Here is an 11,307-nt window from a genome sequence, read left to right on the forward strand (position 1 = left end):
AGTTTAGTTCCACCGATACTGCATATAGAAAAATTGAGATGTATTTACAACTTTTACAACTTCTAAATCTTTGTCTTCCAGCGTTTAATGGCTGTTTTAGTCAAACCACAGCTGATCAGTGTCTGAATTATGTCTAGCTGGCACATCAGCATGGTTCTAACAAGAGGCACCTCCTTGTAAACTGCTGTGCCTGCAACAGCAATAGAAAATAGGAAGCGTATAACAGTAAATAAGAAGCCTGAACAGTTTGCATTCAATCTTTATTCCCAAAATTCAAAGCATGAAAACTTAATTTGTACATACATAAAGCATTTCAAACACAAACAAGATGAAGAAAGTTCAATGGGTTAAGTGTTTTCAAAACATATTCTCATTGGGAAAGGAGAGAGAAACGGACAATAAAAGGAATAATCACCACTTTTTATATTCCCTCCAAAAAGCATCTGTCTTACCACGACACCTTAAGCACAATGTTGCCCTTTCATGCTTTTTCCATTTCTGCCATTAGCTTTTAACATTAAAGCACTTGTGGTATCACAGTTAAAAAGACTTGCATTTTTATTTGATTATAACTGAATAAAGTGCACTCTCGCAGAAACAAACACGGTGGTGTCAACCAAAATATTTTTACGCACTAGTTCGAGTTTGCATATCTGCAAAAGCCACCTGCAACAAAGGCGAGACCCGTTCTGTGCAGTCGGCATTTCTCACTGCCGTTGCATTTCTGATGAATGTGATGATGTAGAAGCATGTGCGAAAACTGGGTGAGCTACCATATGGCAATGAGAAGCCCTGCAACTTCTGACCCACTTTTTTTTTTTTCTCCCCCCTCATTCCACCACTTTCACACGACTATCACTCGTCTTCAAGATCGTCGTCCAGGTCGGAAAAATCAATAGACGGTCTGTTGTCTCGGCTCTCTGCGTCACTTTCACCGTGGAGGACTGCAATCGAGAGATAAAAAGGCAAATTCTGTAGCCACGAAAGAAATCTAAACAATGAAAATACACAATTGAGCGGTCTACAGTTTACTGTGATGCACGGAAAAGCCGGCAGCTTAAAACATGAGGGCGGCCTTTCAACAAGTACAGAAGCGTAGGAGAGAAGGATTGAGCAACGTACTTTCAAGATTGTCCATGTGTTCATGAAGAATTCTCACCAGGTTGAATAACTGGGTGAGAAAAGAAGACGTTTCTCTTTTCAAGATTTGTGTTCTTACCACAGTTCAACACAAACATTTTTTCATTGGTGGTTCAGTGTGAAACGTGAGTATACACCAGCTAGAAATAAAATACAGATGTCTCTTTCAGCCAGAGTTAAGACTACTGTCAGATCAACTGTAATACTGAATAAGCACTATGGGTAAATGGGTCAATGTGCGTGTGCTCTCACCCCGGCTGCATCCACTGCTCCCAGGACGTCAGAGAACCTCTGCTCACAGAAGTGCAGCAGCACCACCAGATAGAGGCCACTGCTGATGAACTCATCATATTCTGACTGTGAAGCAAGAAAAACGCCTTTCAGCGAACTGCATGGTTTTCACCCAGAACACAAACGGGCAAAATAACGACAACATAAAATTCCTCAGTAACATGTTTCAGTGCTGCATGACACAGATTCTCTGGAACTCTTTGGAGGGGACGAACACAGTTTCCTCATGTAGTGTTTTGATGATGGCGGCAAGAGTGCTATTTAACACACTGGTTAAAAATCTCCCGTAGGTGTTCAGCTGGGTCGAGATCTGAACATCTCGGCATGATTCACATCCTTACGCGAGCCTCTCGCGCCCTGAATGCAAGCATCTGCGTTTGTTTCGCATGTCCACTCATTTCCACTCGATCTGTCACCATCTGTGCAGTAAACAGCAACTGTTAACTGATGTTTTGGTGTGATTTTAGTCCAAATTTAAACACCTCATTCTGATCTCCATGCTATACATTGTTGGCTATCAGACTGACGTTCTAAAAATCATGTCTCTAGCTGCATAGAGGCCATGTTTCCCACAATTACTAGGTAATGGCCACCATATTGGTATAAGGAAGCTGCGCCTCCTGAAGACAGGAGGTAAGTAAACAATTAAAATCATCATAACTGAATTGAATGTATTTATGATACAGGATACTTGGTTAAACAAAAAATGCAAGTTTTCATACCAAAATACTTTATCTTTGAAGATAGTAACAGTAATAGTTTTATAACATTTATTCTTGTTAACATTATTGTCCTTTGCCAGTCACATGCCCGTCGAAGTGATGGATGGCAGTACTTGTGGTTGTTTTTAGAAATAATAGCAGATGTTTTATTCTCATGCTACAATTCTGTGGTCTGTGCAACAAAACTTTCAACCTCAGTAGCACCAGTGTAAAAGTAAATCATGTACAGCCCTGGTGTTTGAGGTCGTTCACGTTTTTTATGGATAGTTAATCAATTCATTATGTGTCTTATAAAATCAGCATACATTATTTGCTTCAAGTAATTAGCCATGTATTGGGTGCTGTGAATTTTAAATTCTCTCATAAAAGGAAATTAAATGGTGACTCACTTGCACGTGTGTCCTGTATAACTCCTGGATGTCAAAGTTGTCTATGTTCAAACGCAGTTTCTCCTTGCAGAGTTCACATGTTGTGATGGCCTCAAGGTTTGTGCCTAAAAGAGAGAGAAAACAAACTCACAGTCATTTGTTTGACAAGATGTGATTTTGGTGGAAGCTGCAGCCAAGTAAGAGGTTCGTATTTACCCGAGCCGATTTTGGAGCGAAGCCACCTCTTGATGCACTCCTGGTGGACGTACTGCAGGCTGCCTGTACAGCGGCAAGGTTGAATCAGGGGGTTGGATGCCGATTCCTCCCCCATCTGACAGATTCGGCACAGGTCGCCATCTTCCTCGTCTGAATCCTCCAGCAGCAGCCTGTAGCAGGACGGGAGGATATGTAGTTCCATTGTTAATACAGTGCCTGTTTCATACATCTCACCTTTCAGACATGAAAAGTTTCATGTTCAGGGACTGTATTGCGTGCTGTCCCAGATATTTTTCTTAACTTTTAATGAGCCGTTTGTGATAAAGTGGGCTGAACTGGAACATCAACAGCTCCAGAATATCTTGTTTTCTATTAAATGTTACATACACATGATGCAACCTGTCTGAACTCTAACTGAGCTATGCTAACAACATGCTAAGCTAGGTTAAAGACATCTTGAACCAACAGGATCACTGTACTTAAAATACAAAATAAATTGATTTCATATTATCCAACTCCCAATGAGACACCAATCAAGCACATTATTTAATACAATGCAGTTTTTTAAGAGGACAAGAAGTAGTAAATGCGTTATTATGAGGGAGATTAAAATCTATTACCGCTCCTTGATCTTGCGCAGCTTCTCTTGATCCCTACTGGAAATGGACTTCTCCCTCTGGCCCTCCTGCTGGCTCTCCACACCACTCGGCGGGCGCATAGGAACTGACATGTTTTCGTACACCCTGAGTCTGCGGCGTGGAGAAAAGTCAACAGAGGCATCTTCCAGTTCAGGCAAAGGGTCATCCTCCAGTTTGCCGGGACGACCTGCACCAAATGCCTCCAAACCAACTGCTCCCTCCTTCTCCTCTTCATCCTCATCACCCTCCTCCTCATCATCATCTTTATCATCGTCGTCATCATCATCATCATCCTGTGATGCGTTGTGCTCGAGATTATCCCACCTTCTCAGTAAATGCTGCGGGCGGCTGTAGCTTTCCTCTGAGCCTGCAGCTGAGTGTGTGCTCTCATCCCTGGCGTGTCTTCTGAGGCGAGAGAGAAGGGGAGGACAGCGGCCACGGAGGGAGGAGGAGAGCCAGGAGGCATTGCTGCCTCCTCCACTGCTTGTGTTATTACTGCTGCTAACATCGGGCTCTCTCCACAATGACATCCTGGGCCGAGCAGAGCCACTACGATAGCCGTTGCTGTCGTTTTCCCGGATCGGGGCGAGGTCTGCTCTACAATTCCTGAGGACACCCAAGCTTGCCTCCGAACCTCCAGCGTCAGGCTCCACACTAGACATCCTGGCTCCCTCGTCACTGTCCACAGACTCTCCACCAGTTGACGGATTGTCATCGTCAAGGGAGCGAATGCTGGACGATCCACTAGAGGAGTCTTGGCTGGAGCGGCGTGAAAAGAGACGGGACAGAAGGTGACGAGTGGAGCGACGGCCCTCTTGCTCTCCTCCTTCAGGGGCCGACCTAGAAGGGAGCGTGGCCTCTGGTCTGGCCAGGGGAGATGTGTACCAGGGGGTGCGGGAGGAGTAAGAGGAGGAGGAGGAGGAGGAGATATCTGAGGAGGATTCCGGGTTCCTTGTTTGTTCCTGAGATGAGTGAAGGGTGGATGAGTTGTTCAAGAAACGGGCTGTGCTTCTGGTGCTGAAGTCACGGCCCAGAGGAGAAGACCGGTGGGAGGTGGAAGATAAGAGGTGGCGATTAAGGGAGCTTTCTCTAGCAGCAGAGGAGTAAGACGAGGAGAAGGAGGAAGAGGGAGGGTAGGTAGTCTCTTTAGGGCGAGCTCCCTGTGCATATGTGGAGGTCACCCTGTCTGTCTGATCTGAAATGAGAGATTGGCTTATATATAACAATACATTTAAGCAGGTTGCGTACTCTGTGTGTGTGTTTACATCAATAAATATGCCTACACAATGAAGAAGCCAATCCAGCAGTACTAGTCCTTCTTTCTCCCAAACCTGAGAGACTGGGCTCGTTCTTTGTCTCTAGCTCTCTCCTGGACAACAGTGGCTTTGCTGAGGAAGATGACGACCGTGAGAGTAAACGGCATGAGCTCCATGATGAATTGAGCGTGTCGTTTTGTTTTTCGCCTGCACCTGTAAAGAAAGTAGTAGACAAACTGTTTTGAGATTTGCTGGGTTCATTTTCAAAAACAAGTTCAAAACTGATGGGAATAATTGGCATTTGGACTTGACATCTCATTCAAAACCTCTGATACAATATACCAAAAACAGGCAGAGAAAATGTCATTTTTCAACGTAATCGTCACTAATTACTTATGCGTCCAGACGTTTATGTATTAAGTATCTATGTCTGGTGACTGCTAGTTGATATTATGATGAATTGCATTTGAATCTACTGCTGACAGAGGCCATGTGCAAAGGCTTTCGCTCCGCAAGCTACTCCCATGTTACAGCAAATTCAACATCTGGAGCTGGTTACAAGTTTGGACTTAGCAAACACTTATGTTATAGCTACGCAAAGCAGAGATTTATGAATCACTGTGGCACCACACAAAACAATCGAGATTAGTAGACACTACGTATTTACACACAGTAAATTCTAGGTCTGTTACGTAGCTAACGGAACCAAATGACAACATTAGCTTCCTAACTTACATTAGCTTGCTAACATATACCCGTTCAGAGTGAAAAGTAAAAGAGAGGCAATGGGATGGTCCTCATACTTGATTAAAAGGCTGTTTAGTCTAAAAAGTAAAAAAGTTCTTAAAATTAGATTTCCCCACATAATATACTTTCAGTTACAAAATTTCAAATATTAGACCAAATAACTTTGTTAGGTTAGCATGATCACATATTTCCCTCTCATTCTAATTCAATGAAAGCTACTACACCTAAAACACACAAATTTCGCCATGTGTGTCTATAAATAAAGTCATGTCTACATTTACAAGGGATCATCAGTAACGTTAATGTATCATTTGGCCTTCTAAAACTATTATTTTGGCAGTTATATCAGCTTGTGTGATCCTGCAGTGACTTCCTATTTATACATAGTTGATTAAGTGCCGCGTGTTTCCTGCTAAAGTGATTACTTGCTAAGACGTTCCTTAAGTTTTAATGGTAGCACATGATAAATAAAGTTAAATGGTAGTTAATAAGTTACAAAGGATTTTACACACAGTGTTAGTAATGGATTTACAACTAGCTGGTGCAACCTGATCCTGGAGCACGACTGACAACAAAACTCTAGTTGCCAACACCTACACCAAGTGAAGACATTTATTAGTGTAGAGTCACTGATTCAAAAGCAGCAAATTATTTCCACATCAGACTGACAGTGGCTGCACTGTTGCAACCATATATGGGCACCAGTAGCCCACCACTCCAGGTCAGAGTCATGTTTCCTTTAAGAATTATTTAAATATGGTTTATTATTGTTTTTTGAATATGTAAACAGTTTTCCCTAAATGCAACACTCATCATCATATTTTGCTTAAATGGTGTGGTTAAGGTGACATTTCACTGATGGGACCTAATGTTAACCACATTATCACAGATGCACCACTGTTTCACTACTGTTACCACCTGCACTGAAGCCAAACCGGGATACCCAACACACTACTGAATACCAAGTATGTCCTGTGTATTGACTGTGAATGATCATCATTTGATTTTCTGGTATTTCATGTCATCTGTGTTAGCCTCTACTGCTAATGAACCAACAACATAGTAAAAAGAAGCCAGGTAGTGGGGGCTGCGCTCTGGACAAACTGTTTGCAGTGTGAATTAACATGTCCGATCTCCACGTCCAACCCACATCAGAACATCAGGAGAATAACAGGTGCAAAAGATCGATAAGTGTTCCTTAGGACAACAGTTTTTCTCATGACTTCCACAAGTCTGGTATTATGTACCTCTGCCACTGCTAAGCCCATTACTGGAATAGGTGGATCCTGAAACTGAGGTGCTGGGCGTTCTTGAGTACAGTCCTCTGTTGCTGTATGACAGTTTGGCCCTTTTAGAATCGCCATCATCAGTGGCGTTCAACAGAACTGAGCGCATCCCCAACCTCCCCTCAGAATCAGTCTGGGAAAATGAAGGCAGACATTAAAAAAATGCATTCATATTTCAGTGATATCATTCAGAAAGATTCCTCTAACCTCTACTCTAAAATGATTCAAAGTTTTAAAGAATACATCTGACCAGGCTGTGTTTTGCCTGCTATTAATTAGTACGGCTCCAGTACCAGTTTGCTCCTGCTGCTGAGAGAGGATTCAGCCCACGGGCGGTCATAAGATCTGCTGGAGGTTGTCCGAGAAGAGGGTAACTTCCAGCTGGTGGAGCAACTGTCAGAGCTGCTGTAGTCTCTGGGCGACCCCAGGAGACGAGAACTCTTCAAAAGGAGAGAAGGTAAAAACACGTGGCAATAGTTAGTGCTCATGCCTCGGCCAACGTGTATAACAAAAATGTGTCAATGCTTCCTGTCTCCTTGTAGTGGGACAATCACACAAACACTAGTGGCACCATGGAGTAATTACTTGATGAGTGGTTCCCCATTTTGTTTATCTTGCATCTTAGGCCCAACCAGCACAGGCGCAAGCATGTGGTGAAATACAAACTCCAACAGTCTCGCATTTTTTTGGTGGCCGCAATATGCCAAGAAACATGTGTGGGAAGAAGAAGCCCGCTGGCTGACACTAACACAGAAGTAAGCAATGGGTTTCAAAATATTCACCAAAGTGGCTTTGGTAATGTTTTAATAGCACGAACATGCACTCAAACAGGTTGGTGTGTTCTGTTGAGAAACACTGAATGTAAACATATCTGTTTCCAGGAAAATTCCAGGATATCTTTAATAGCGTGTAACTGTAGAACTCCAAATAAATCTGCACAAAAATTCGTTTTTGTTGTAAACATTCCCATTTGAGTTTGTATTAAGTGTTCATGTGACTCTCATTGGAAGAAAAACTAATCCAGATTCGTCTTTGAACTCATGCTTTTTTAAGAGGATAGCATAAATCAGTGCTCATCTCAGCATCCATAATAAATTAAATCGTTAATGGTAAATTGTTTGTGGGGTTTTTGCACCTAGCTAGCTCTTCTTGAAGAAAGAGGAACAACTAAACAGGGCCCAGGCCAACAGTAACACTATCTTTTGAGATGGGCCTTGATGGGACGCAGGACTAAAATACACACAAAGTGTGCCAAGGAATCTAGGCTGCCCTATAAAAAGACCTCCAAAGTGTCTGCTGTTGCACCATTGATACATCTAGTTAGCTACTGTACCATGTTCCTACGGAAACTTGGAAGAAAAATAGCTTACTTGAATGCCCTCTCTCTGGAATACACTAGAAAGGCGGACGAGTAAAGCCCCAAGTCAAATAACAACACAGATGCAGTAGGATGCCATGGGCCCAGCAAGTGCAGTTGTTGTTATTGTTGTTGCTCTGGACTGTTTTATCGAACTTTAACAACGCTATCACCCTGCCTGACCTATGTGTCCCGGGCTGAATTACATGAAGCTGGTGTTCATCTCCAATGACAGCTAAAAATCAAAACACATACCTAAGAAACTCTAAAGTAGATTAAGTACCATATACAGGGCATAAAGACTGATACAGCAAACCACTGAGTGGTGGTTAAGTGATTTCTTTGCAATAAACCTGAAGTATAAGCCTACAGCCTACCTGATGGTCCAGATCTGCTTTGTAAGATGATGATGCCCTCGGGAAGCGGTCATTGTTGAGCACTGTCTCCCTACTGTACAACCTACTGGAGCCCAGCGATGAGGAGGACACTGATGGACTGGATGTGTAGGACGACCTTATACTGGGCAGACAAGGAAGTCTGCGAGACCTGGAGTCCATCACGGATTGCCTGTTGGGACATGAGGATGAGAAATCCAAAGATATTCTTGTAAGATAGTTGAAGCGTGCTGGCAAGAAGTGGGAAGAACTTGCTCACAAATGCTTCAGTTATTGCCCACCCAATGGAAAGGGAGGGCAGCTTACACGTTGCAGCACAGGATTTTAAAAGGGCATGCAACCTTTTGCAACCGATCTGGTAAGCAACGAGGCTGGGTGGGACGATGTGTGAGCATGTCTGATTTGTTGATGGAGCACACGTGACAGATGTGTCTGTAAACACCAAAACCTGCCACCATGCTGCTTCCTGGACTTGGTATCAAGGTCACACTGCCTATCTTAGGGACTATGAACTCTGTCACAGCAATATGACACTTTCAGCAAGCAGTAGCACTCTGAGTTGCATGTCTAAACAAACAGGGTGCTCTACAACAGTTACTAATGCTGAGATCATTCATTATTAAGCTGCATTACGATATCCAACACACAGTCCAGAGTCAAGCAAATTTTAATGTTCTCTTAAGTGCTATTGATGTATTAGCTGAAAGCCAACCTGAAAGGAAGAGTTGAGAGTTTCTGACATAAGGCGGTACAGTACAAGTTACTCCCTGGTAGTGATATGGCTCCATGGACATTAGCTCTAGCACCTGTGGCCAAAGATAGCTCAGCAAGCCAGCAGCCTGTCAGACTGAAATGAACAGCAGTAAATAAGGCAGGATTACTAGAACATTTTAAACCACAACACAGCACTTTAATCTTTAAACCACCTACAGCAGAATACAAGGAGGAAAATGCAAATGTGTTATTAAGCAATAAACAAGACAGTTAAATAGAAATAAACTAAAACATTTGCATATCATGGTTAAACACTTGTGTTGGTTGTGTCTCACTACTACATGGTGTATATGATGCTATATTACAAGCTGCAGGTGGCATGTATCCTGGGATATATACTCAGTTGCCAGTTTATAAAGGTACACCTTACTAAAATTAATGTAGTCTAAAGGACAAACATGCTGCAATTAAATCCTACCTTCACCAAGTTTATAATGCTCAGTTTCTGTTGCATGTGTTTCAGACAAGTGTTGGCTCAACTTTATGGTCGTTTTGCAGACTGTGGTTTGTGGCGGTCCAGAATTGTATTGCCTTAAACAGAGAGGTGTGTTTTGCCCAACCCAGCTGGGTTAATGAGGGTAATGCAACTCAGCAGCACCATAAATCACTGGCTTCATAAACGACCATAAAGGTGAATTAACAACTTCTATGAAACAGCGTCCAACTGAAATTATCACAACATTCATGAGGGTATGTTTTAATAGAGAGCTGTTTATTGGATTGCTATAGTTTCGTAATGTTAGCTAACCTGAGCATTGCTAGTATAACGGTAAATTAGCACCTTATTTGAATAAAAAGTATAAGCAGTGACAGTCATTCACTTTAACGTAAGACTTGGTAATATTTCGACGTGAAACAGGATTACCCTGCCTGCTTGCCTCGCCATCTTGGTCAGCTTATTTGACGCCTATAGATGCTTTGCTGACTGATAATTTACGAACTGTCTCCTCGCCACCAAATCTCAAATAAGGTTAATTAGGTTAGTTAGCTAACTATTTAGCTGACCGTAGAGCGTTAGATAACGTTTAAATCCCAATAATTGGCATTAACCTCAAACTAGCGTTATTTCCGTTAACGTTTCCTGGTCGAAACTTAACCTTACTGTTGTTTTGCCAAAGACATTCGGTGGCGATGCACATTTTATGTGCCAAAAATGCGTAACGGTTAATTTCAGGTTAGCTACAAAACAACGTTAGCAGTTGACCCTTCCGTTAGCTAATAAGGAAAAAGACGCCCCTTTGCGTGTTTAGCCTTTGCAAAGTAGCTGTCATTAAATATCAACTATTACTCTGGTGGTCGTTCAAATATGGTAACGGAATAGCTCAGCTGCTATTTTCTGACGATTCGGCAGAGCTGTCCGCTACAGCGGCTGACAACTGCCAGCTATAAGCTAGCTGGTTAGCTTGACATTTGTGCGCTGGCGTTAATGAGTCCTGAAATATTACGTTAGCTATTCAGTGGCGCTTAATTAAACGTTGAGTGGTGCTCGTTTGAGACAACAGGTTTCAAGTACCAAGTGACAATTTATTAAACGTTAACACAATGCACTGTCAGCACACATCCTCACCTTTGATATGCCTTGCTTTAGCACAGCAGGAACGATGGCGTCGGTGTTGACTGCTGGTTACACAGCGAGTCAGGTGATTTAAAGTTACAACGACCCGGAGGGGACGGTTTGGCAGACTGCTTTGAGAAGGTTCATCGTCCTTGTGCACGTGGTTCATCCACGTTTCTGTGAGTGGATTTTCAACTATTACAGTAATGCAGCCCGACAAGAACTGACACTGATTTGTGGCACTGATATAATTAAAGCTCACGCCTCATGATTTTCAGGGAAAGTGAAACAGCGCCACCATGTGGTTCAGCTACAGTTAACATGTCATCATGTTTGGGGATCAATACCACCAAAAAAAAAGTACTCAAAGTACTAAAAGTAAAGGTGCTCAGTATGCAGAATAGCCCATTTCAGAATAATATATAATATCACTGGATTATAATTGCATGCATTCAGATGTAAGCATCACCAGTGTTGCAGCTGGTTGAGGTGGGGGTAATGCTGTAAGTGCTGCTGGGGCGCTTAATTCATATAAATACATCATGATTTGTTATATTTTGTA

The 11,307-nt window shown here is 42.6% G+C and overlaps 1 protein-coding gene across 4 annotated transcripts; it reads right to left on the reverse strand.

Annotated features, from left to right (window-relative positions):
- Positions 1 to 243: 243 nt before the first annotated feature.
- marchf7 (membrane-associated ring finger (C3HC4) 7) lies at positions 244 to 10,899 on the reverse strand. Of its 4 annotated transcripts, XM_041940775.1 has the most exons (12): positions 10,758 to 10,899; positions 9,129 to 9,263; positions 8,399 to 8,588; positions 6,958 to 7,104; positions 6,626 to 6,797; positions 4,659 to 4,844; positions 3,358 to 4,570; positions 2,738 to 2,907; positions 2,543 to 2,646; positions 1,393 to 1,497; positions 1,123 to 1,171; positions 244 to 944 (listed from the first exon to the last, which is right to left on the reverse strand). In XM_041940775.1, the coding sequence occupies exons 3-12, from the start codon at positions 8,576 to 8,578 to the stop codon at positions 856 to 858; spliced, it is 2,415 nt and encodes an 804-aa protein (XP_041796709.1). In that variant the 5' UTR covers positions 8,579 to 8,588; positions 9,129 to 9,263; positions 10,758 to 10,899; the 3' UTR covers positions 244 to 855. The 4 variants fall into 4 exon arrangements, with proteins under 4 accessions (XP_041796709.1, XP_041796717.1, XP_041796731.1 ...); XM_041940783.1 differs by lacking the exon at positions 9,129 to 9,263; XM_041940797.1 differs by lacking the exon at positions 1,123 to 1,171.
- Between the last annotated feature and the right edge of the window lie 408 nt (positions 10,900 to 11,307).

The sequence above is a fragment of the Chelmon rostratus genome, chromosome 1 (genome assembly GCF_017976325.1).
Source record: "Chelmon rostratus isolate fCheRos1 chromosome 1, fCheRos1.pri, whole genome shotgun sequence".
In the NCBI taxonomy this organism is placed as follows: domain Eukaryota; kingdom Metazoa; phylum Chordata; class Actinopteri; order Chaetodontiformes; family Chaetodontidae; genus Chelmon; species Chelmon rostratus.

Excerpts from the sequence above, each read along its gene's own strand:
- marchf7 (XM_041940783.1), bottom strand. The coding sequence starts at position 8,578 with ATGGACTCCAGGTCTCGCAGACTTCCTTGTCTGCCCAGTATAAGGTCG. Across the intron at positions 2,647-2,737 it reads TCGCTCCAAAATCGGCTCGG|GCACAAACCTTGAGGCCATC; the intron begins GTAAATACGAAC and ends TCTCTCTTTTAG. Across the intron at positions 1,498-2,542 it reads TATACAGGACACACGTGCAA|TCAGAATATGATGAGTTCAT; the intron begins GTGAGTCACCAT and ends CTTGCTTCACAG.